Consider the following 25,052-nt stretch of genomic DNA (forward strand, 5'->3'; position numbering starts at 1 on the left):
AGAGCCCCTCCCAGCCTGGCAGGGGTGAGTGCAGCAGTGATTGAGAGGCGGGAAGGGGAAGGGGGAGTGCTTTCCCTCATCTTGGCTCCTGTCAGGATATGGCCGCTCTGAGCCCAGCCCTGACCCGCTGGGTGGAAACAGGAAATGTGTGAGACTTGGTGTGTGCTGGGTCTCTGTGCCTGGCTCCAGGGCTGATAAGGGCCATTGTGTGGCTGCCGGGGATGAGTCTGCCCTGGATAGATGTGCTTCCCGGAGGAAGGAAGGAAGCTTTGCTGGTCTTTCCGGGGCGGGGGAAGCTGAGGAGGGAAGAGAAGGGTGCCGGGGGAAGGTGCCTGCGTAAGGGGTTGTCAAGGCCAGCGCAGGCCACTGGACTCCACCCCTCCCATGCCAGCATTTCCCTTTGGAAAGGTTCCTTTCTCCCATCCACTTCCCCCTTCTCACTTCCTATAAGGAATGGCTGGAGACCCAAGGGCTCAGTCCCAGGCCAAGAAAGTGTCAGCTGTGATGTAGCAACTATAATAAAGATAGAAAAATAGGAACATTCAGGGTGGGGGGCACCTGAGGGTGCTCATGGAAAAGTAAGGATTGAACAAGGCTAAGGCTGCCCACAGCCAAGGAACCCGGGGACCAACCTCCCAAGCCAAGAGTTTGAGGCTCCAGAGGGGGCTGGGATGGGGCTCCTTACAGCGCCCTCTTGCCTTTCCAGTTAACCCCCTCTGCCCAACAAGGCCAGCGCCCAGCAGCCCTGACCTTTCAAACTCAAGGCGCTCACCTGATGCTGTGGAAGGCAGGCAGACTCAGAGGGGCTTGCAGGAGGGGCAAGGCATACTGATGGATCCTCTTGGTTTAGGGCAGGATAGGCATTCTGGTTTGGGGAGTGATCACCCTGCTCTCCAGCTGACACCAGTCGGTAGGCAGAGGGAGAGGCCTCCTATCCTTTGACCTGGAGCCCAGGGTCCCCCACTGGTGGCTGCATCAGAGGCTCTGGTTACCTGGGACAACAGGCATTTCCTCCATCCCTCAGCCCCTCCTCTTCCTGCCTCAACCGGCTGGGCCAAGAGGCCTCCCAATCAGACCTGGGTTGCTCCAGCTGTGTCCTGAGGAGCTGGACCAGCCACATCCCCTGGGGCTAGAATTGAAGCTGAACCAAGTGACCATCCCAGCGTGAGACTAAATTCCTGGTTCCAGGAGCAGCCAGAGCCAGTGGGCAGGCAGGCAGGCTTTTGCTCAGAGGCCCGGGCGCTCAGCACGCTGGCTGTCCACAGGCGGAATGGCACTGCAAGTGGAGCTGATCCCCACCGGGGAGATCATCCGTGTGGTTCATCCCCACAGGCCCTGCAAGCTTGTAAGCTGGGATGTTCTGGGCTGGGAGGAAGGGTGGCAGTGTGTGCCCAGGGCCCAGCAGCCCTCTCAAGCAAACCCCTTGGGAAAGAGGTGAGCAGTGGGGAGGGCTTCGGATCCTCGGTGGAACAGGAACAGACTGGACAAAACGGGTAAATGGGAGGGAGGGGTAAGGTTTTAAGCGCCACTATTATGCACCACTAGAAGCAGGGTTTTTCAAAGTGGGGAATCTGGGTTTGAACCCCTTCTTCTTCTGCTCCCTGATCCTCAGTAGGCTGGGCTATGAACTGGGCATAACAACATCTAGGTGATTGGGCTGCTCTGAGGTCAAAGGACTTGTGCAGGTAAAGCTCCAGGCGCCTAATACAGGCTTGGTTAATGCCTCCTCATTCCCGAAGAACTGGGACTGGCCAGCTCAAAGCAGTAGTGTGGACTGGACGGAGATGAAGTGCGAGAGGTAGTCACAAACGCGGAACAACCGACCTGGCCCAGCACGCAGGGTAGGGGCGGGTTTGCTCTGGGATGCTAAGGGGCCCTAGGATGAGGAGGAACCTTATCAGACGCACTCACCCACCCACCCAGCGCTGCAGCGAGTGGGCTGGGTCTTCCCTGGAAGCCAGTATGTGTGTGTTTGTGTGACAGAGAGAGACAGAGACTGTGACGCGCCTTTTCCCGGGAGCTGGTTGCCGAGTGTAGTACCAAGTGTCCGGGGACGCGGACGCCGACGGGGGCCAGGGCCAGGGCCAGGACCCGCCGGCGCGGGGTGGGGCGGGGCGGTAGGGTGCGCGCGCGCGCCCGGGTCTGGGCCCGGCCTGGGATGACGACAGGCAGCGGCCCGGCCCCGGGCGGGCCCTGGGCGGGGAGAGCGTGCCCGGGCCGCGGACTCCAGAGCCGGCCACGCCGCCCAGCCTGGCCCCCGCCCGCGCACCCAAAGAGCCGAGCCGGTGGGTACGCTGGTTGCGGGCGCGGGGCGGGCAGCAGACGCGTGGCCCCGGGAGGCCTCTGTTGGAGCGCAGGATGGGGGAAAGGGCAGGCGGCTGGGCGCCGAGCCAGGCCCAGAGCTACCGTGCGGGAGGCGGGGGTCGTGGGCCTGGGGATCGCTGGGGCTGAGGGTCGGCTTGGCCCGGGCGGTGCCGGGTCCCAGGACCCGATGACGCCAGGGCTCGGCCTGGTGGAGACTTGGATTACTTGCGGGTAACGTGAGGACGGCAAGAAGAGGCTGGGGTTCCGGGACCCAGGCACCCAGCGCGCCCTTTGGCCGGGCTCGGACTCTGCCTCTGGGTTCCGGAGTAGCCTCCCGAGCCCCGCCCCTTCCCGTTCCCCGCCCTCCGGACCCCCGCACGCCTGGGCGCGTATGACTGTGGCGGATGGGGGGCTTTGAGATGAATGAGAGAATGAATGGCTGGCCCACGGCCTTATTCATCTGCCGGCATGCTCTGGCCTCCTGCTCTCCCTGCTGGCTCAGTGATTCATTCATTAACGCAGGCGTCCACGAGGGGTTATTGAGACCCCACTGTGTCAAGCTGGGTGTATGTCCCAGGCAGAAGCAGTCTTCTGGAAGAGACTGACCAGGAAACCAGCGATTAGAGCGTAATGCGATAAAGAGGGGCCAGAGTGTTGGGGGTAGTCAGGAAGGGGTTCTGGAGGAGGTGATACCTGAGCTGAGTCTTCAAGGATGACTAAGTCAGTCATTTGGGGAGGGGAAGTGTGCACAGGGGGAAGGAAGCTGCAGGTGCAGAAGCAAGAAGCATAGCCACATGTGGCTAGTGGCAGGGGCTGGAGCAGCTCATCCTGGCTGTGTGTAGTGGTGAGGCAGACATAGGGAGAGAAGGACTGGAAAGGGGCACCCCTGTGGTCACACAGGAATGTAGGAGCAGTGGGGTAAACTGAAGACAGAGGGGGGCGCTGGAGTCCCTATGCCAGGGCCTGGCAAGAAGCATTGGGTGTGAAATACAGGCTTGGCACATGGACTGGTGCCCTATAAACCTTCACTCTATTAACATGAAATGTTAATTGATCGGACTGTATTTGTAAATACCACAGGCTGCTGTGGGAAAATGGATTAAAAGGAGGAAGGCAGGGAGGCCAATTTAGAGGTTGCTGCCTGGTCCAGGAGCAGAACAGTGATGGAGGAGCACAGGGGAGGTTTTAGCAGGTAGTGACTCGTTGATGTGAGGAGTGGAGGGAGGAGGGCCTTTTGATACCAGGTGGTAATGACTAGCTGGAGGTGTCTCCCTTCCCTCTAGGTTAGGGGGCAAGGTGCTCTGTTTACTTCTGCTGGACCACCAGGCAGAGGTGTCTGGCAGGCCAAATACACATGGTTCTGGACCTAGATTGTACAGCCCTTGAATGGAGCCCTGTGAGCAATTAGATAGAGCCCCATTCCCCCTCACAGCAGTTCCCTTGGGTCTGGAACAGTCCTTGGAGGGGCAGCCTGGGCCCAGACCTAAGATATGTTTGATAAATATAAATTGAGCACCTGTTCTGTTCCCAGCACTGAGGGTGAGAAAGGCTATGGTTTTTTCCACTGCCCTAACAGGCCATGTGGCTGTCTCAGTAAAGATCAATTTATAGCAGTGATCTGGGGGTCCTTAGAACACCCTTTCCAGATTCATGAGGCCCTGGGCTGAGGGAACATTTGAGGCTGCCCATTGTCCTCTCCACTCCTCCAGCGGTCAGACTTGGGGGCACCTGGCCCACACTAAGTAAATGGATGACTCAGGTTTGCTGGGACTGCCCCATCCCCAACTAAGGGGCCATGGCTACACAACCAGACAGCCCCTAGGTTCAGGGCCATGCTGGGGACCCAAAGGCCGTGGCCCACACTCCTGAGCTGCTACTCCTAAGGCCAACTTGTCAATAGTCACACAACACCCATAGGGTATACGGGGCATTGCAGTCACGGGGTCACTGAGGAAGGTCACAGACTGGCAGGATAGCTGTTAACCCTTTCAGAGAAGCTTGGAAATCCACCAGCCCTAGGTCGGCATCGCTCCCTCAGGACAGCCCCGAAGGAGTATTGAGTGCTCGAGTTCTTGGTTCCAGTCCCACCCCCTCCTTTTACTAGTCCTGAGATCTTAAACAAGGCATTCACCTGCCCAGCCTCAGTTTTCCCGTGTGTATAATGGAGGTACAATACAAACTCATGGCTTGCCTGGAAGCGTTAAAAGGAGTTCGGCAAGACAGCGCTCAGAACGCAGGAAGCGCCTGGCGCTGCAGCCTTCGTTGCGCTGTCTCTCACCCTCGGTTCCCCGCCTCCCTATCCCCTTTCCCGGGCTGGCGCTTCGGTCCAGGGAGGCGGGGCGGTGGGGGGCTGCCCGAGGCTAGAGCCGGAGCCCGAGCCCGGGCCGAGCTGGGGCTGGGGCGGGCCCTGAGGCCCGCCCCACAGCATAGACGCCCCCTCCTTCCGCTGCCGGGCGGCGGCTGCGGGGGCGCCGGAGGGCATCCAGGGAATGCGGCGGCGCGGCTCGCGGTGGCGTGGGGGGTGGGGGGGTGGCCGGCGGACCCCTCCGCAAGCGGATTCCCCTCATTCCAGCCTCCTGACGCGGCAGCTGGCGGGACGGGCACTGCAGCCACAAGGCTCCGCCCGCTCTCCGGCTCCTCCCCTCAGGTCCCGGAGCCCAGTACCCGCTTACCGCAGGGAGCTGCGCTTCTTGTGAGGCTCACTCAACCCCCCCTCCCCCCAGTCCTCTAAGGCACTGCCCACCCCTTCGCTCTCCCGCTCCCTCTGGAGTTTAAACCTGGGGGCACGGCGGAGGGCGCCCCCTCCCGCCCCGAGCTCGCCTATGCTGATGGTGTGCCCTCTGCTCCCAACCATCTCCCAGCTGTGCGCGGTGGCACCCAGTCCCCTCGCCCCCTCCAGAGGGCCCCATACCTCCCAGCTGGCGCCCGCCCCGCGGGGTCCCCCGGGTCGCGGTTCCGGCCGAGCTGTTCTCGAGGTAATGAGCCTTTCCCACGAGGCTGCAGACCGCACCTGCCACAGCCTCAACCCCTCCCGAGGGATCCCGGAACCGAGGGTGGAGTGTGCTGGGGCTTTGGATCCCAGGTCTGCCTTCTTCCCCCTAGGACAAGTCAGTGTCCCCCGTACTGCGCCCCAGGTTCCTTATCTGTCAAATGGGTGGCAGGTGAAGCTCTTGAGAGCTCTTTGTAACTGGCATGCGCGCCGGAGGACCTTTTCCCACTGGATAAGAAGTCTGGCCTAGGGCCTGGCTCTTAGTAGGTCTGCCCCAGGCGCGAATGTCTGACCGAGAGAAGGAAGTGGTGTTTACTAAGGGCGTGGGAGATGCCTTAGCGCTGTATCTTAGTTCTCTCAATAACCCTTCTTGACAGGTATTAGCTTCATTTTAAAAATAAACAAGAGGGTCCTGAGAAGTTAAGTGACTTGATCACAGTCATACAGCTTGTTAAGAAATACCCCAACCTTTCGCAAGCATTAGCCATCACCACTCCACCAGCGGTGGGATGGGAGCTAGAGTTCACCCCTCAGGCTGGTGGCTTCCCAGAGCCCAGCGAGGATGGGGCTGCTGGGGGCTGGTTTGGGAGAGGCAGGGTGTCCTGGGCAGAAGGTTTGGAGGGATCCAGAGGGACCAGAGAGGGAGGCCCCCTCCAGAGGAGGGAGAGCAGTGAGGAAACCCTAGGGCACAGAAGTTCTAGTCCTAGTTCTGGGGTGTCCAGGACAGCGGAGAAGGGTATGGTCCCAGATGCTGGAAGTCAGACGTGTTTCCCACATGGGAAACAGACCTCCACAGGGGTCTGGCACACACGGTGCCCAGTAAGGTCGCCCTGTGGCTGTCACTGTGCCTGGGGCGCGCCCTCTGTGCTGATTCAGGAACCTAATGAGATTTTCTTGGGGCTTGAAGACGCGGGGCCCACCCCCAGATAGGGTATGGGGGTGGACAGTGTCCCGCACTAAGGCTCCGCCTGCCTGGGCGCGCCGGCCGTATTTGGACATTTCGTTCTATTTTTAACTTTGCCGGGACTCGAAGTTGGGAGCAGGGGGAGGGAAATCCTGCTTCCTCCGCAATCCAAGGGCCTCAGCCCCTGTTCTACGCCTAGCTTGGTGCGTAGTGTAGACACAAGCCCGGAAGTGAGTTCCGGATCGGTGTAGACCCGGCGGCCGCGCGAGTTCCGGGCCCCACCCTGGAACCAACGACGTTTCTCCTGGAAAACCTGACTCAGGCGGAGCCCCTACCCGGCGGGGAGCCCCGCCCCCACCCCATTCACGCCCCCGCCCCGAGATCACGCTTAGTTACTACCCCACCCCCCCCAACTGGAGAGGGACCCGGGCCCTAAGGGAGACAGGAGTCCGAGCCCTAAGGGAGACAGGGGTGGCGGGGGGAGTCCTGCGCTTCGGAGGCTCGCAGAGGGGGCGGTGCGGGGGGCGGGCCGGCCCCTCCCTCGCTGACGCCGCGGCCGCGGAGCCACGGGCGGAGAGCACCGGCAGCGGAGCGGGGCGCCAGGCCGGCCCGGCAGGATGCGCTACCGGGCGTCGGTGAGCGGGGTGGGGGCAGGGCGGGGGGGGTCCCGGGAGTCCCTCCCTGCCTCTCTGAGCCGCCTCGGCCCCGCCAGGAAGCGGGCGCGGCCCAGGAATTTCGGGTGGATAAACGTCCCAGAAAGTTGCAGCGGGAGGAGGCCGAGGCAGAGAGGGCCGCGCGGGGCTCCAGGACCTGGGGCCCGTCAAGTAGCTCGCGGGGGAGGCTAAGAGCTCCGAGACCTATCACCCAGTGGGCTTAGGGGGCGGGAGCTTTGGCCAGATTTGCCAGCAGCTTCAGGGCAGGTCGGGGGGCGGGGTGGGTAGTAAGGCAGAGGCAGGCCCCTGGTCAGAGAGGGGTGCCCCGAGCCGGAGATCTGGGTGGTCTGTGGAGAAGATCTGGTGGCCGCTTTGGGAAACTACATCTCCCTTCTACCACCTCCAGTTTGCTCTTCTCTGACCATGAACACTCTTGGCATCAATTTCCTAGAGCCCCCAGACCCTTTTTGAAGAGTATGGGGTGGGGTGAGGGCCTTGTTAAGACTGTCCTTCTCTCCCACACCCTCTGGTGAGCCCCAGAGGTAGCTGGGCTTTCCGTGGTAAAACCCCCACCCCCTTGAGGCCTCTCAGGACTCTCAGTGGAGGAGGGTGTCTGGGGAAGCTGGCAGCTGATGGGGAGGGCGTGGCCCAGCTGTAGGAGGGAGGCCCCCTTTCTGGGGTGGGTGTTGAGTCCAGCTGCTGGATGGGAGGCCCTCTGGGAGATCCCTCTGCTATGGCCTGGGGGTAGCCTCTTGCTTGGTCCCTAGACAGCTTTCCCTGGAGATTTTGGTGGGTGGGGGTGGGAGAGATGGCCCCACCCTGCCCGCAGAATTCACTCTGAGCCATTTGTCCTCCAAAACACCTGTCACACGTGGCTCAGAGCTAAGAGACCTGAAGTCACCTGGTCTAACTCAACTCCTCCTCCTTGAGGCGGAAGCAACCCTGAGAGAGGAGGGGATTTTTCCAAGGTCAACAGAGCTAGCTTTCTATTATTTCAGGAGTTCCTTCTTATGACCCCCCTTTCTCTACACAGAACTAGCGCCTCCCTGGATTCAGTGGCCTTGCTCCTATGTCCTCTAGGTCCTCTGTGCTCCAGTGTCCGTGTCCAGATCCCATGTGCCTAGCGTGGGCTGGGTTCTGTGTGCCCAGTGTGCTCAGTGTTCCATGTGCCAGCTCCCTGTGACTCAGGCCCAGTGTACCCAGCATGGTCTGTTTCCGGGATGTTTTCTGTGTCCTGTGTCCACCTGCCCTCTCAGTCCCGCAGGCTGTGGTGGAGGGGGAGAAGTGGCCCTACTTTAACCTGCTGGCCCTGATCCACTCCTGTGGCCCATTCCCAACAGGCCCTGGGCAGTGACGGGGTGCGGGTGACCATGGAGAGTGCACTGACTGCCCGTGACCGAGTAGGGGTACAGGATTTCGTGCTGCTGGAGAACTTCACCAGTGAGGCAGCCTTCATTGAAAACCTGCGGCGACGGTTCCGGGAGAACCTCATTTACGTGAGGCCCAAGTGGGAAGCCAGTGGGGGTGCTGGGGAGCACAGAGGCAGGGCTGAGGAAAAAGAGGGGTCAGGGGTCTCTGGGAGAAAATTCTGATGCTCCTCATCTGATCCCCAGACCTACATTGGCCCGGTCCTGGTCTCTGTCAACCCCTACCGGGACCTCCAGATCTATAGCCGGCAGCACATGGAGCGTTACCGTGGCATCAGCTTCTATGAGGTGCCACCACACCTGTGAGTGACACCCCCATCTCTATCTGAGATGACCTCACTCTAAAATGACCCCTGACCTCCCGCTTTAGATGAACCACTGTTCACAAAATCTGTGAGGAATCCCATGATTTCTCACTCTGGAGTGACCCCACTCCATCCGAGATGAATCGCTCAGCTCCATCTGCGTGGGACTTCCCCAGTCCCCACTCCAGCTCTCACTCATGTCTTATTCCCCCAACTCTACCTGGCCTGGCCCCCGATCTCTGACCCTTAGCTCTGAGGGACCTCCTAGCCCTACCTATGAGCGACCCCAACCTCTACCTGAGTGACCTGCAACAGCCCCACTCGTGAGTGATCCTCTCCATCCTCCATCTGAAAGTGACCGTGTCCTCAACTGTGGAAAATCTCCCTTCACCCACATCCTTGAGGGTCCCCCAGTCCATGTCCTTGAGGGTCCATGCAGCTCCCACCCACAAGAGAACTCCAGCCAGATATGGGAGTGACCCCCCAGCCCTACCTGTGGGATTCCCACCACCTGCGGCCGCTCGGCCCCCCACCCTCTGAGCTCCTAACAAGCCTCTGCTCCAGGTTCGCGGTCGCTGACACTGTGTACCGGGCCCTACGCACGGAGCGTCGGGACCAGGCGGTGATGATCTCTGGAGAGAGCGGGGCAGGCAAGACGGAGGCCACCAAGAGGCTGCTGCAGTTCTATGCGGAGACCTGCCCAGCCCCCGAGCGGGGGGGTGCTGTGCGTGACCGGCTGCTGCAGAGCAACCCTGTGCTGGAGGTGAGGGACCAGCAACATCTGAGGAGAAAGGGGCAGGGAGAGAAGGCCTGCACGCCTCATACCCCATTCGCTCCTAGGCCTTCGGAAATGCCAAGACCCTCCGGAACGATAACTCCAGCAGGTTTGGGAAGTACATGGACGTGCAGTTTGACTTCAAGGTACCTGTGGGGGTGTCAGGGCAGGGGTGGGATTCCCATTCCGTAGGTGTCCACCAGCCAGGTCCTTCATACCAGCAAATGTTTCTTGAGCACCTGCTGTATGCCAGGTACTATTCCAGGTGCTGGTGCTATAGCAGTGAAACAAAAGAGACAAAAATCCTGCCTTCAAGGGAGGTAGACAATAAACAGAAAAATGTAATGTAGGTGACAAGTGCCATGGCAAAAAATAAAACGAGATAAGGGGTGGGGGCAGTTGCTATTTCTTTTTTTTTTTTTTTTTTAAGGAGGGCACAGCTCACAGTGGCCCATGCGGGGATCAAACTGGCAACCTTGGAGCTACCAGCACCACGCTCTAACCAACTGAGCTAACCGGCCACCCAATAGTTGCTATTTTAAATAAGGCAAATAGGGTAGGCCTCTGAGGTGGCATTTTGGCAAAGGCCTGATGGAGACAGGAGAGTGAGCCGTGCAGATACCTGGGGGAGAGAGTCCAGGCGGAGGGAATAGCCAGTGCAAAGTACAAAGACCCTGAGGTGGGAGGGTATTTGGTGTGTCCAAGCAAGAAGGCCAGAGTGGCTGGAGAAGAGAGCAAGGGACCGAAGAACAGGAGAGGAGGCCGAATAGTGCAGACCCCTGAGGGTCTTTGTAAGAACTTTTTGGTTGTTTTTTTTTAACTCTGCATGGAAGGGGGGGTCATCGGAGGATTTGGAACAGAAGTGTGTCATGATCTGACTTTCCTTTTAAAAAGATTCTTCTGGCTGCTTTGTTAAGAATAGATGGTCAGAGAACCAGGCCAAGCAGGGGAACCAGTTCGGAAGGTGATGTAATAATCTATGTGACAGATGACAGTGGTTGGGACCAGTGGGGTGGCAGTGGAAGGGGTGAGCAGTGGTTGGATTCTGGAGGTTTTCAAGGTTAAGGCAGCAGGATTGGCTATCTGATTGGACGTGAGGTGTGGGAGAAAAAGAGGCTTCCAGGAGGACTGCAAACTTCTTGGCCTGAACAGCTAGAAGAATGAAGTAATTGTTGACCACGATGGAGACACTCAGAGGAGCTAGTTTGAGGAGGGGGAGATTAGGAGTTCAGTGTTAGGCTTGTCGAGTTTGAGATGCTTGTTGGACATCCAAGTGGAGCTGCCAAGTAGATAGGGTTGAATTTCCTCATTTTTTAGACGAAGCTGAGGCAGAGGGGGGTGACTTGCCTGAGCCCATGAAGCTAGTGGCAGAGCTGGAATTAGAGCCTAGGAGTGCAAGGAAGAGAAGGGTAGAGGGGCCCATTCCCCAGGCCCCCTGAGCAGTCACCACAACCTGCCTTGCCTACAGGGTGCCCCTGTGGGTGGCCACATCCTCAGTTACCTCCTGGAGAAGTCCCGCGTGGTCCACCAGAATCACGGGGAGAGGAACTTCCACATCTTCTACCAGCTCCTGGAGGGGGGCGAGGAGGAGACACTGCGCAGGCTGGGCTTGGAACGTAACCCCCAGAGCTACCTGTACCTGGTGAAGGTGAATAGCTGGCGGGCAGGGCAGGTTCCACCCCCAGAGCACAGCAGCAGGGCTGGTAACCCAACTTTGCCCCTCCTCCAGGGCCAGTGTGCCAAAGTCTCCTCCATCAATGACAAGAGTGACTGGAAGGTTGTCAGGAAGGCTCTAATGGTCATCGACTTCACTGAGGATGAAGTAGAGGTGAGGCCTCAGCTGGGGACCCTCTCTTGCCTCCTGTCGCACCCCAAAAATCTCCATCCACTTTTACAGCCTATTTCCGCTTCAGTCTCCCTTCTCCTCTTAGACACTACCTGCCGGTCCCTGCTCCATTGGACCATGCCCCGGTTGCCCCCCCAGTTGAGCTCTCAGCCTCTCCTGTGACCCCCTCTGCCCCTGCCTGTCCCCCAGGACCTGCTGAGCGTCGTGGCCAGTGTCCTGCACTTGGGCAACACCCACTTCGCTGCTGATGAGGAGAGCAATGCCCAGGTCACCACCGAGAACCAGCTCAAGTACCTGACCAGGGTGAGCAGGGTGAGCAGAGGGCGAAGGCAGAGCCGCCGGGCGAGGGGAGGAGCGCCCTCACCATGCCTCCCCTCGCTCGACAGCTCCTTGGTGTGGACGGTTCAACACTGCGGGAAGCCCTGACACACAGGAAGATCATCGCCAAGGGAGAGGAGGTGAGGCCAAGCCTTGGCCTGGAGGTGCAGGGAGGGGTACAGGTGTTCCAAGGCAGCTCCCACTCCCTTTATTACCCCTTCCCCTGGTTTGCTCAGCTGGTCTTCTCAGCAGTGCTGGCAACATGCAGACAGGCGGCACACAGAGGTACAGGGAGCTGGTCAAGGTCACACAGGAAGAGGGTGATGGCGTCAGGCTGGAACCAAGATTCCCACTTGTAGGAATGAAGCCTCTTGTCCCTAACTCACCTTCTCTCTGGTGTGGCCACTGTATCTTCCCCGGTATGCGCCCCCCCACACACACCCCAGCGAGGAGGACAGAATAGGCATAGTTTTCCTGGTGTTCAGCCTGAGCACAAGGGGATGGGGCTGGGAAAGGGTTTTCGGTGTTCATCTCCCTGTCTCGTGTCACATTTGCAGCTGCTGAGCCCACTGAACCTGGAACAGGCTGCGTACGCACGAGATGCGCTTGCCAAGGCCGTGTACAGTCGCACTTTTACCTGGCTGGTTGGGAAGATCAACAGGTCTCTGGCCTCCAAGGTAAGGGCATAGCCCAGGCTGCTCCCCGGGCAGCAGGGAGGGCAGCTCCTGGAGCTAGGAGCTGGGGGCTGGCAGATAGGAGGACCTGGCAGGCACGGGGACCCATGCTCTCTGTTGAATGACTGGCCCTAGGATGCTGAGAGTCCCAGCTGGCGGAGCACCACGGTCCTTGGGCTCCTGGACATTTATGGCTTCGAAGTGTTTCAGCACAACAGGTCAGTGACCTCTGTTCCCCCTGCCTGTCTCTCCTCCCATTACCCTGTCCTGGTCCCTCTCCTTTGTCCCCTTGCCTCTCTCCTTCCTGCCAATGACTCCCCCAACCACCATGGGTCCTGCTTGGTGTTTCTTCCCTTAGCTGCTCAGGGGCCTCGCCCGTTTCTCTCCTCCTGGTCCCGTGTCCCTCTTTGAATTACTGTGGCCTTTTCTGCTTCCCTCACAGCTTTGAGCAGTTCTGCATCAATTACTGCAACGAGAAGCTGCAGCAGCTCTTCATTGAGCTCACCCTCAAGTCGGAACAGGAAGAGTATGAGGCAGAGGGCATTGCGGTGAGTGCAGGCCTGCAGGTGTCCCCGTGTACCACCGGAAGCCCAGGCATCAGTCCCCCAGGATAGGTGCCAGGAGCCTACAATGATGCCTTCCTTCCTTTTTCCCTTCAGTGGGAGCCCGTCCAGTATTTCAACAACAAGATCATTTGCGATCTGGTAGAGGAGAAGTTTAAGGGCATAATTTCCATTTTGGTGAGTCCTGTGTTCCTCTAAAGCCTCGTGTGGGGGCTGGGTGGGAGGCTGTCACTCCTTCCCCTTTCTCTTCTGGCCTGTCCACAGAGGGCCGGAGTTTGGGGCTGAGCAGGGACAGAGCAGGGCTGTGCATGCAGGGTGAGGTGAAGTGCTGGGTCTGGAAGCTATCTGTAGGAGGTCCCTATGATTTGTCCCTTTCCCATGAGTCTGTGCCTCTCAGCCTGGTGCCCCGAAATCTTGAATGCTCTCCAGCCCCCCCCAATACTCCATTACTGTGCCACACCCCCCAGGATGAGGAATGTCTGCGCCCTGGAGAGGCCACGGATCTGACGTTCCTGGAGAAGTTGGAGGACACAGTCAAGCACCATCCACATTTCCTGACGTGAGTGGGGCTGCAGGGCTCACTTGGGGGCAGGAACTCTCTCGGGGCAGAGGCTGTGGATACCTGGGATCGCCCTACAGTCGTAAAACACCAGCCACAAGGAGGTGACGTGGGGAGGTACTAAGTTAAGGACAAGCACCAGAGCTGCCGCTCACGGTACATCCACAAAGGAAGAAGCTAGGAATATGGCTTCCTCCTCATTCTTTTTTTCCCCCCCTTCTTCTGCCACTCCCCCCTCCCTCCAACTCCGGTTCCAGCCGTTGTTTCTCAGTCTAGTTGTGTTATTCTTTTTTGAGAAGGAAACTTGCTAAGACTTTTTTAGCTTCCTTATTTGGAAATTGCTCTTTATTTAAGGCATCCCCTAAAGTGGGGCGAGGGAGAAAAGAAACAAGCCCCTCTGCCCCAGCTCTGTCCTGCATATTCTGTGCCCATCATCCCCTCTAACCTGCAGCAGCCCCTGGAGGAGGTCTTCGTGGTTCTGTCTCCATTTTACTGAGGCTCAAACAGAAGTCATTTGTCCAAGGTTATCACACATCTAGTAAGTTGCAGAGCTGGGAGTCAGTCTCAGGGCTGCGAATGCGAAAGCCCTGAGCATTTTTGCTTACTAGTATATTAAAACCCTTTTCCTGATTATAGAAATAATGTTGCTCATTAGAGAAAAGCTGGAATGTGTGCAAAAGCCACTTGTAGTCCTGTCACCCAGAGGTCATCGCTGTTAACAATTTGAGGCATTTCCTTCCTGCTTTTCTCTATATGTTTTTTTTTTTTCATAGTTGAGAACTTACTGTGTATAGCAGGTCCTCACATAATGTCATTTCTTTCAACATCGTATCCTTGTACGTTGATGAAATGCTGGAGGAACTTAACTCTTGTTTATATCAATTAGCCTATGGTAAAATTGGTGTCGTCATACGTTGTTTCGCTTAGAATCACAGAACCTATCAACAGTGTCAAGTGAGAACTTACTGTATAAGGCTCAGGATGATTTATATCCTGAATATTTTCTTGTATTATCAAACAGAAAAATTTCCTCACAGATACTCCACTGCTCTCACCCAGCCTCTGGGTTTTCTGCTGGATAGTAAGGCTGCCACAATCACCTTTGTGTCTCTTAAATCTCTGCCTGTATCTCTGGTTAGTTGCTTGGACTAGTTCATGAAAGTAGAAAATGGGCTAAAGAGTATAAACATGCGTAAGACTTCAGTAATCTCATGGGGCAGATTCCATTCTTAAAATGTAGTGGGCAGCGCTCAACCGGCAGAGCAGTCATGCAGTAGCCAGAGGCACTGAAAGTAGCCCTACACCCAGCGAGCCCTGGCAGTGCAGAGGCTCAGGTCCCGGTCCTGGCACGGTGTGACCCTGGGCAAGGCCATCTACCTCCCTAAGCCTCAGAGGCCACCTCTGAGTGGCACAGTGGGCTGTGGGGTGGCCCTGGGCATGCCTGCTATTTACTGGATGCCTGTTGCCTCTCTCGAAGGCTCTTCAGCAGGCAGGGAGCATGGCTTAGGCCAGCAATCTATAGGTTCCCCTCCTTCTCACCCCAGGCACAAACTGGCTGACCAGCGGACCAGGAAATCTCTGGGCCGCGGGGAGTTCCGCCTTCTGCACTACGCGGGGGAAGTGACCTACAGTGTGACTGGTGAGGACCCTGGGTTTGGGGCTCCACAGTGGGCAGGGAGAGGGGCTCTCCCTCACCTCACATCTGCTCTACCCCCTAGGATTTCTGGATAAAAACAATGACCTTCTCTTCCGGAACCTGAAGGAGGTGAGGCGGACTAGGGGTAGGACCCCAGCTTTGGCCTCGAATGATCTTTGCCCCAGGCATCTGTCCTGCCTTCCCCTGTGCTCCCACCTTGACCCCCTGCTCTGCCCTCACAGACCATGTGCAGCTCGGAGAATCCTATTATGAACCAGTGCTTTGACCGGGGCGAGCTCAGTGACAAGAAGCGGCCAGAGACGGTGTGGAGGCTGTGGGACCCAAGGGGGTGTGGGTGTGCCTGCATGTGCCTGGGGCTGGCCTTGTGCGTGTGAGCCTGTGTGCACGTGCGTGTGTCTGGGAGGCTGCCTGTTGGTGCAGCTGTGCCTACTACTTTGTGTGCCTGTGTGTACACCTATGTCTGTGTGGGCACTTACATACATTCATCCTCTCAGCAAACATTTGTAGCGGATATTGGCAGGCATTTAGGGTACAGAAATGTATAGGTGCTCTCAGAGAAATGTGTACAGGGTGCTTTTGGCAATTAGAGTAGGGAGCAGCAACCTGCCTGAGGGAGTGAAAGGGATGAGGGTCAGGGAAGGCTTCCTGGAGGAGGAAGCATCTGCGAGAACATGGAAATGAGTAGGTGCTTGTCACATGGACCTATGGAAGGACCCCGTAGGAGTGGGAGAGCACTGTAGTCCAGGTGAGGGCCCACCATACGCACGCAGTCCAGAAAAGACCAAAAGGTCAACAGGAGCGTGACATCATCGAGGAGAGAGGCTGGGATAGGCAGGTGTGGCCAGTGGTGACCGATGTGGGGAGAACTCCAGTGAGCTGAGGGCAGAAGTGTGGCTGTTGGGCTTGGCAAGAGGAGGGCCAGCGCGGCCCCAGGAAGAGCAAGGGCGATAGGGAGGGAGAGGCAAGAGTGCTGCGGCTGAGGCGTGTGGCAGGAAGGGCATGGAGGCAGTGTGTGGCCCAGGATATGACTCCCTGGGACCCCGTCCTCTGCTCTCTCCCTGCCCCAGCACTCTCATCCGCAGGCCTCAGTATCCCTCCATGAGGACACCTGCGAATCCACTACTGCCCAGGCCACTCTGAGGCACTCCGGACCCCACTGGTCTATAAGGGTCCCCCAGGCCTGCTGCTTCTTGTCCCTCACACAGGGCAGGGATCACCCTCCACCCAGGTCCACTGGCCAGAAACCTAGGCAGCGTCCCTGACTCGTTAGTCTCCCCCCATCCCTCATCCAAACAACCACTGGCCCTTACCTGTTTCTGCTGCCTGAATATTTCTCCGCTCCTTCCTCTCAGCCGCTTCCCCGTAACCACTGCTCCAGTACAATCCTTAGCATCTGTCTTCTGAGTCAGCCAGCCTCCTTCCTGGTCTCCTGGCTCCCCGTCTGCCCTCACCAACCATTCTCCACCTCCTTGCTGTAAAGATATTCTAAAATGCAAATCTGTTCCTGTCATTCCCTCTAAATTCCTCTATGACTCCCTATTGCCCTCAGGACAGAACTCAGTCTCCCTAATGTGACAGTGGAGTCCCGCCATGATGCTGCGTCTGCTGCCTCTCTCACCCTCTTTCTACTCTCCCCCTGTATCTGTGCACTGCTTGTAGCTCCCTGTTACATCAAGCCTTTGCTCAGGCCATCCCTCTGCCTGGAATGCCTTTCTCTCCTCTCTTCCTTCTGACTCTCTCCCACATATCATTCCTTCCTTCCTTCATTCATTCGTTTTCTCTCCTACATACCCTTTCAATCTCAGCTGAAGGGTCATGTCCAGAAGGCCTTTCCTGATGCCCCTACCCCTACAGACTGGATTAGTTGCCCCTTCTAGTGCTCCCAGAACGCTCAGGCATGTACCCCTGTCATTAATGGAACCATAATGAATTGCGAGTCTTTGCTGAGGCGTCTGCTTCTCCCACAGGCCTGAGATCCCTGAAGGTCCTGCAGAGGCGTGTACAGGGATAATAGTTGAACACATAGGTGTAGGAAGGTGGCCCTGGAATTCTAGAAAGAGAAACAGTGGTTGCCAAAGGGAGATGTAGGATTGAGGTTGTGTGGGGACCTGAGCAGGATTTTTAGACCCCAGTGAGGTTCCTAAACTGAGGTCTCTAGTCCAGCCAGAGGGACATACAGGTGGGTGTGGTCTGGCCTCTTCCTTTGTGAAGGAGGGTGGTGGGAGGACGTAGGGGAGGTAGTTGTAGGAATCGGTGCTGCTTTGCCCCAGGGAGGGGTCAGCAGCCTCAGCCCAGCCCCAGTCAGCCTTCCGTTCACCTTGGCTCACCAGGTCGCCACCCAGTTTAAGATGAGCCTCCTGCAGCTGGTGGAGATCCTGCAGTCTAAGGAGCCCGCATACATCCGCTGCATCAAGCCCAATGATGCCAAACAGCCCGGTAGGCCCCTCCTGCCCACGGGCCTGTGGTGCTGGGCCTGCTTGGCAAGAGCAACGGGCCATCCGTCAATGTGAGCCCACTAACCACCCTGTTACCCCTCCCCTAGGTCGCTTTGATGAGGTGCTGATCCGGCACCAGGTGAAGTACCTGGGGCTGATGGAGAACCTTCGAGTGCGAAGGGCCGGCTTTGCATATCGCCGCAAATATGAAGCTTTCCTGCAGAGGTGGGGGCAGGGCCTGGCTCAGTGCCAGGGAAAGGGGGCAGGGGGGCAGGAGCCTCCTAGATCCTGGGAGGGAGGGCAGGGAGTTTTGGCCCCATTTCAGAGACAGGATGTTGAGGCTCCAAGCTGCTGTGAAACCCATGCCAGGGGCCCCTACGTGCTGCAGGTCTAATGTCAAGCTTGGTAGAGAGAACACCAGCCCCCCCAGGCCCAGCCCTCATGGAGCACCTGGGGAGAGGTCCATGAGGCCGGCATCCACATACCTGTCACCAGGGGAGATGGTAAAAGCCTATAAGGAAGACAGACTCAGATCAGCTCAGAAAGGACAGAGCAGCTTTGTGGTTAGATTCTGAGTTAGGGGTCTGGGGAGTCAATCAGGTATGAATTTCATCTCTGCTGCTTTCCAGCCCCAGGGATCTTGGGCAGATGAAAATACCTCAGTTGCCTCATCTTTAAAATGGGCATAACAGAGTGACCTCCCAGGCTTTCTGTGAGCTGCCATGCAGTTGGAGCACCCAGCAGATGCCCCGGGAAGCTGGTTTGGGCCCCCAGGGAAGAGCACTGGCTAGGCTGGGAGTTAGGTGCATTTCTGCTCCTCCCGTCCCCAGGTACAAGTCGCTGTGCCCAGACACATGGCCCACGTGGGCAGGACGGCCCCAGGAGGGGGTGGCTGTGCTGGTCAGGCATCTCGGCTACAAGCCTGAAGAGTACAAGATGGGCAGGTGAGTGGTGCCCATGTCTCAGGTCTGGGGGTCACAGAGGTGGCAGCCAGAGACTGATCACCGCTGCCCTCCCAGGACCAAGATCTTCATCCGCTTCCCCAAGACCCTGTTTGCCACAGAGGACGCCCTGGAGGTCCGGCGGCAGAGCCTGGGTGAGAGGCCTCACCCTTCCTGTGCCAGTGGGGTCTGTTCTGGGGGACAGGAAATACATCACTGCATTTGGGCCCCTCTCCGGGAAGTCCACGTCACCCATGTTCAGCCACCCTCCTTACCACCTCCTTGCCAGCTCCAGCCCCAGCATCTGCCATCTATCCTGCCTCTGAGTACAAACTCAGCAGGTTCCACATTCCTTTGTTCCCGCCTACTCACTTTCATGTACTCCCCCTTCGCTTATTTGTCCTTTCATTCAATAGCTCATTCAACCACTCCCTCCTCCATGCCTCTCAGTGAGCTCTGACAGCCAGGCCCCCATCTAGTTCCCCTGAGCCCTGGCCAACTGACTTTCTTTCCCAACCACAGCCACGAAGATCCAGGCCGCCTGGAAGGGTTTTCATTGGCGGCAGAAATTCCTCCGTGTGAAGCGATCAGGTTCGGGGCGCGCCCAGGGGTCTTCAGGAGAGGCAGGGTGGACCACCATGGTGGGGAGATAGAGGTCAGCTGTCTGTGGTCTCTGCAGCCATCTGCATCCAGTCATGGTGGCGGGGAACACTGGGCCGGAGGAAGGCCGCCAAGAGGAAGTGGGCGGCACAGACCATTCGGCGGTGAGCAGTGGGGCGCATGAGGGGGTGCAGAGCAGGGCATGTGTAGGAGTCTGTTGTGAGACTTCTCACCCCCATCTCTGTTGGGCTCCCAACCCCAGGCTCATCCGAGGCTTCATTCTGCGCCATGCACCCCGCTGCCCCGAGAATGCCTTCTTCCTGGACCATGTGCGCACCTCTTTTTTGCTGAACCTGCGGCGGCAGCTGCCTCGGAATGTCCTGGACACTTCCTGGCCCACGCCCCCACCTGCCCTGCGTGAGGTCTGTGGACACCCCCCCCCCCCATTGACTTAGGGACCTTCACAGCACTCTGTGGAGGGGTCCAATAATCATGTGGAGCCATCAGGAGGGCTCCCCAAGGGAGAGGATCTGGGGTGGGCCGTGGAGGATGAGTTCTTTTGAGAGAAACGATTTGGGAGTGGAAGGGTTGTTCCAGTTGAAGCGGTGTCTGTCGGTTAGGCCAAAGCCCCGTGGTGGGCACATGCCTAGTGCCCTCCAAGACAAGGGAGCCGGGTCTAGGTGCCCTGACCTTGCTTGCGCCCACAGGCCTCGGAGCTTCTGCGGGAGTTATGCATGAAGAACATGGTGTGGAAGTACTGCCGGAGTATCAGTCCTGAGTGGAAGCAGCAGGTATGGAGAGCGAGGAGGCAGGCAGTGACGAGGCAGTGGGACCAGGGGAGCACTTTATCCCTGATTCACCATGTGACTTCAAATGCATCCCAGCTCCTCTTGGCCTCATGTATGAAGTGGAGGCTGCAGTAGATTGTAGGGGGGAAATAGGGTTCATCTTCTGAGCCAACTCCACTGGACCGGGTGAGACTGCCCAGAGCTCTGGGTTGAAAAGGCTGTAGCTTCAGTCTGACTGATTGGTAGTGTCTGCCATGGTTCAGGAGACAGACATTGGTAGCCGATGTGCCTTGTATTTGCCAACTCAGTATTGGGTGATGCTAAAGGACCCATCCAGCTCAGATAACCTGGAGTCGTTTTGAGTATTAGAAATCAGCCAGTTTCAGGATCCCATGTTGAAGCTGAACCTTGGGGACTGTAGGGCTTGATATGAGGGGAACTGTCCCTAAAATTGAGCCTAGACCCTAAGAATGCTGTCATGACCCTTCCAGGGAACCCTCTGCCTTGATTGGTGGAGCCAGGGGCAAGGTAGAGGAGGCGCTGATGGGAGTATTGGTGGCAGGGCTCAGCCTCCTGGTGTTGGGAGCAGACAGAGGGTGAAGGAGGCTGGCTCAGCTTCTGAAGCGGGCATGCCCATCGCCCACCATGATGGGCCCCACCCTCTGACGCTCCTCCCCTCCCTTGGCTCCTCAGCTGCATCAGAAAGCCGTGGCTAGTGAGATCTTCAAGGGCAAGAAGGACAATTATCCCCAGAGTGTCCCTAGGCTCTTCATCAACACACGGCTTGGTGAGACCCTGACTTTCCATTGCTCAAAGCCCCTCTCACCATCCTAGTCCCCTCTCTCCTCCTCTGAGGTCTCTCCCTCTGGGTTGCAGGTGCAGACGAGATCAGCCCCAAAGTGCTGCAGGTGCTAGGTACTGAGCCCATCCAGGTGAGACCCTGCCTGCAGCCCTCAGTCCAGCGCAGTTCTGCTGGCCGAAGGCTGGATGGGGGCATCAGGGCCTGGACAGAGGGTGGGGGGTGATCCTTGGAGCGCCCTCAGCTGCTCCCGTGAACCACACGCCATCCTCTGTCCCCAGTACGCAGTGCCTGTAGTGAAATACGACCGCAAAGGCTACAAGCCCCGCTCCCGGCAGCTGCTGCTGACGCCCAGCGCCGTGGTCATCGTGGAGGATGCCAAAATCAAGCAGAGGATCGATTACACCAACCTGACCGGTGAGCCAGAGCCCAGGGCTCCACAGGGAGGGCTGCTGCTCTGACGCTTCATCCCTGACCTCTGCCCTTCCCCCTCAGGAATCTCTGTCAGCAGCCTGAGCGACAGCCTCTTCGTGCTCCACGTGCAGCGTGAGGACAATAAGCAGAAGGTACCCATTGGGGGACCGGGAGGCAGGGTGGGGCTGGGTCCTCTAGCTCGGGGCAGAGCCTGACCCCTTCCCTTGCCTGGGTCTCCCAGGGGGATGTGGTGCTGCAGAGTGACCACGTGATTGAAACACTGACCAAGACTGCCCTCAGCGCCGACCGTGTGAATAATATAAACATCAACCAGGGCAGGTGAGGCACGTAGGGGGAGTGAGGGGCCGTGTGCACACAGGGGGGCCCGTCCTCACACACCCCCTGCCTTCCAGCATCACGTTTGCAGGCGGCCCCGGCAGGGACGGCATTATCGACTTTACACCTGGCTCAGAACTGCTCATCACCAAGGCCAAGAACGGGCACTTGGCTGTGGTAAGTGGGGACCTGGCTTCCCTGCGGATGGCCCTAGGCGGGGGTGGAGCCTCTGCTGACCAAGACTTCCTTAGCATTGCGTGGGTACCATATCACTCCCTTCATCCCATTGCCCATTGAGGCTCTGGGGAGAGGAGCCATTGGAGCCCCCACAATGCAGAGGGTCATAAAGATGGCAGCATGGCGAGGTGGGGAAGACCTAGAGGGGTTGGGGTGTGCTGGGTGGGAGGAGAGGCCCACTCTGGCTAGGGCAAGGAGTCCTGTGGGAGTAGGGCCAGAGTCTTCAGGACCGGCTGCTACTGCGTGTGTCTAACCCGTGAAGACAAGCGCCCGACGCAGCTCGGTCAGCTTCCTACTCACCACTTGGGCTTCTCCCTTTGCCCCCACAGGTGGCCCCACGGCTGAACTCTCGGTGATGAAGGCGCCCACTGGACTCTCGCACCTCCCACTGCTTTGCTTATCCTCTCTTCCCCTTCTCAGTTACCAAAGACTCGAGCTTCCAGATAGGGACCCAGGGATACCTCGAAGCCCACCGGCAAACTCCTGCCTCCTGTTTATCCCCTTCTTGAGGGAGTTGTGGGGACAGGGAGCTGCCACAGGAGCGGGCCAGGCCGGGCCACAGCAATAGGAAAGCCGGGGCCAGAGGCAGCTCTGCCAGCCCCACTGCCGATGCCAAATATTTGAGAGAAGGGAACTTTTGCTGAGGTTTTCTCTGAGATTTTTTTGATGGTTTATAGGAAACTATTTTTTAAAAAAGCCATTTCCCATCCTGAGACACACTGGATGTGTTTTCCCTGACTCCAACAGGACAGGGAATGTAGCTCAGAGGTTGGGTGGTCTGGGCCCTGGTGCCCTCTTCCCCGCCCAGGCCACCTGTCCTCCTTGTTCCCTTGCCACCTTGTCCGCCTGCCCACCTGTACCCTTTGCAGCCCACTCCGACATCCCCCTGGGGGCTGAGACCACCCTTGCCTGCCCCCTTCTTCCTGCCTTAAGAATGCCCTTTCAATATCGTCAGCCCAGCCCGACAGCTTCCTGGAGTGGGGGAAGGAGTCTCAGACATAGAATTTGGAAGACTGAGAGGTCATCTAGTCCTGCTTGCTGGTGGGACAGTGCAGGAGACAGCGGTCCAAAGAGGGGAAGGGACTTGCCCTTCATCCAGAAGGTTGGGGCAAAACCGGGACTGCAGCCCAATCCTCAGCACAGCTCACTGCCTCTTCCAGGGGCAGGGGACCCCACGAAACAGGCTCATGTCTTAAGGGTGCATGTGGCTCCCTGACCAGCAATCACCCTTGGGGGCCACCAGGTGGGAGGAGCACTTCTGCCTGAGTCCATGCCTTACGATGACAAACATTCTGCCCATATACCTATGACTCCAATTCGAGGATGTGGGGTCTTTCCTGCGCCCTGACCCCCTCCCTGTCCTGGGAAGCTGGGGAAAGGGCTGGCCTTGGGAGGAGCTGCAGGGGCATCACCTCTTTCTGCTGCTTCCCCCTACCCCACACCTCCCCAGAGGGCCTGGGGGCTGCCTAGCTGCCTCTGCCCTCCCAGGGGTCTTGGCCCACTGCTGACACTTCTGCAATCCAGAGAAACACTAAATAAAGCAATACGTGTTTGCCAACATTGGTCTCCTTGTGATTGTTAGGAAGGGGAGAGGACCCCTAGAAGGCAGCCAGGGGTCTTGTATTATAATTTTGCCTTGGCCCCCGCAGAAAGGAGGCAGGGCCAGGGAAAGAGCAGGTGTGACCAGTAGCTGCAACATTAGCTTACGCTCATTGACTGTCTCTCCTGAAGAGCTGCTCAGCCTGGCGCAGTGCTATGGACTGGGGGACGGGACACAGTTCCTGCCCTGTTGGCCTCAGCCCAGCAGGCAGGGCTGGCACACACAAACGCAGCTCAGTATGGGAAGTGCAGGCGCCAAGGGGCAGACCCACAAGCTACTGACAGTGTGTGTGTTGGGGGTTGGCGGGGGGTGTAGGGTTGCAAACACTTCACAGAGAAGATGACATTTGAGGTGGGTCTCAAAGGATAGTCTCCAAATTCTGTTGCCACTGCCAAACCCAATCAGAATGGTTTGGGCAGAAAAGGACATTTTTTAGCATTCGGGGACCTAACAGCCCCAGGGTTGGGCTGATTCCAGGAACTCAGGCAACATTGTCACAAATGTGTGGAATCATTTCTTTCAGCCTTCCTCTGTGGTAGCTTCATTCTGTCAGATTCTCCCCTTGTGATATCGTGGCAGCAATAGCGACCAGCAGCATCGGAGGCAGAATGCAAATGTGCCTCTTTCTGAGTAATTCAACAGTCTCAGAGCTGATGCTCAGTGGACCACCTTGAATAAGGTGCTTTCCCCTGACCCAATCTCTATAGTAAGGAAGGGTATATTTGGATGCGTGCCTGCCAGGCCTGGGTCACGTGAATCACACCTGACCGCAGAGACCAAGAATGGCAGCAGATGACTTCTCAAAAGAAAATCGGTGTTGTCTCCAGAAGAAAGGGCATAAGTGGCGCAAGCTGCCACCATAGGACTCATCAGCAGATGGCTAAGAGTTTTCCCAAGCAGGAGGGGCGTTGCAAGCAGAAGGAATGGCAGGGCTTAATGGCAAGAAAATGTTTCATTTGGGGTCAGGTTACCTGCTGAGTCTAGATTCATCACCTAGGGCAGAAGTTCTCAATGAATGAGATACCACAGCTTGGGCTTAACAAAGTCCTGTGAGCACACCTCGATTTTGACGCCTCCCCCAAATCAATTTACAGAAAAGTGAAAGCACCACAATATGCCCACTCTATCAGTAGTAAGGGTGGCTCCAAGAAGCCAACAGATAAGATAAATACCGAGTTAGGTGCAATTACCAGCTTTACAACTGGAACATTCCTTTCGCTAGCCAGTTGGTATGCATGGGGGAGTGATGTCACAGACAAACCCAGATGCAGCTGAGGACCCTGTCGTTTTGAGAGGTTAACCAAGAATGGCTGGCACCCCCAGCTCACATACTGCAGGAAGTACACTGCCCTCCAAGAGAGAGCTGCCAAATGTAGGAAGCTAATTTTGGCTCTAGACAAGAGCCTCCACCCGACTCTCCATTTATTCATTCATTCCCTCACTCAACCAACATTTACTTAATGTGCCGGGCTCTCTGAGATAGCCTTGATACGTGGGATATTGCAAGAACAAAAAAGAACAAAATCTCTGCTTTTATGGAGCTTATATTCTAGAAGGGAAGAGAGGACAATACATAAAACAAATACGTAAAACAATCAATGCGTTAGAACGAGATAAGTGCTAGGAAAATAAATGAAGCAGAGAAGGGGGAGAGGGAGAGTTGTGTGTGCAGTTTGCAGTTTCAAATGGACTGGAGACGGAAGGCCTCCCTGAGGGGGCAACCCTGGAACAGGGACCTGAAGCCGGTGGATTTCCAGCAGAGGGAACAGCAAGTGCAAAGCATGGCGGTTTGTTAAAGAAAGAGGAAGAAGGTGCGAGGGGCCTGGAGAGGAATGAGCAGGGTGAGGAGACAGGGAGAGAACTTAGGTGCATTTACATCTCACCTCTTTCAGATGTTCTTGATTTTCTCAGTTCCTTGAGGACTGAGT

General features: G+C 57.4%; 1 protein-coding gene across 5 annotated transcripts; it reads left to right on the top strand.

The window, feature by feature from the left end:
• Positions 1 to 1,083: 1,083 nt before the first annotated feature.
• On the top strand, positions 1,084 to 23,082 carry MYO1C (myosin IC). 5 transcript variants are annotated; one of them, XM_074320958.2, is made up of 33 exons: positions 6,721 to 6,832; positions 7,931 to 8,057; positions 8,191 to 8,346; positions 8,464 to 8,579; positions 9,147 to 9,345; positions 9,423 to 9,503; positions 10,826 to 11,005; positions 11,087 to 11,185; positions 11,393 to 11,506; positions 11,590 to 11,661; positions 12,079 to 12,198; positions 12,331 to 12,413; positions 12,638 to 12,743; positions 12,855 to 12,935; positions 13,226 to 13,317; positions 14,862 to 14,956; positions 15,036 to 15,082; positions 15,196 to 15,276; positions 17,305 to 17,410; positions 17,517 to 17,634; positions 18,240 to 18,353; positions 18,429 to 18,505; positions 18,873 to 18,941; positions 19,030 to 19,114; positions 19,213 to 19,372; positions 19,658 to 19,741; positions 20,432 to 20,525; positions 20,615 to 20,670; positions 20,819 to 20,954; positions 21,033 to 21,103; positions 21,193 to 21,290; positions 21,365 to 21,464; positions 21,854 to 23,082. In XM_074320958.2, the coding sequence occupies exons 2-33, from the start codon at positions 8,055 to 8,057 to the stop codon at positions 21,878 to 21,880; spliced, it is 3,120 nt and encodes a 1,039-aa protein (XP_074177059.1). In that variant the 5' UTR covers positions 6,721 to 6,832; positions 7,931 to 8,054; the 3' UTR covers positions 21,881 to 23,082. The 5 variants fall into 5 exon arrangements, with proteins under 5 accessions (XP_074177057.1, XP_074177060.1, XP_074177056.1 ...); XM_074320956.2 differs by lacking the exons at positions 6,721 to 6,832; positions 7,931 to 8,057 and adding an exon at positions 1,084 to 1,345; XM_074320959.2 differs by lacking the exons at positions 6,721 to 6,832; positions 7,931 to 8,057 and adding an exon at positions 2,133 to 2,285.
• Positions 23,083 to 25,052: the final 1,970 nt, after the last annotated feature.

This window comes from Rhinolophus sinicus, chromosome 12 (assembly GCF_057876585.1).
Source record: "Rhinolophus sinicus isolate RSI-liver-muscle chromosome 12, RSI-T2T, whole genome shotgun sequence".
In the NCBI taxonomy this organism is placed as follows: domain Eukaryota; kingdom Metazoa; phylum Chordata; class Mammalia; order Chiroptera; family Rhinolophidae; genus Rhinolophus; species Rhinolophus sinicus.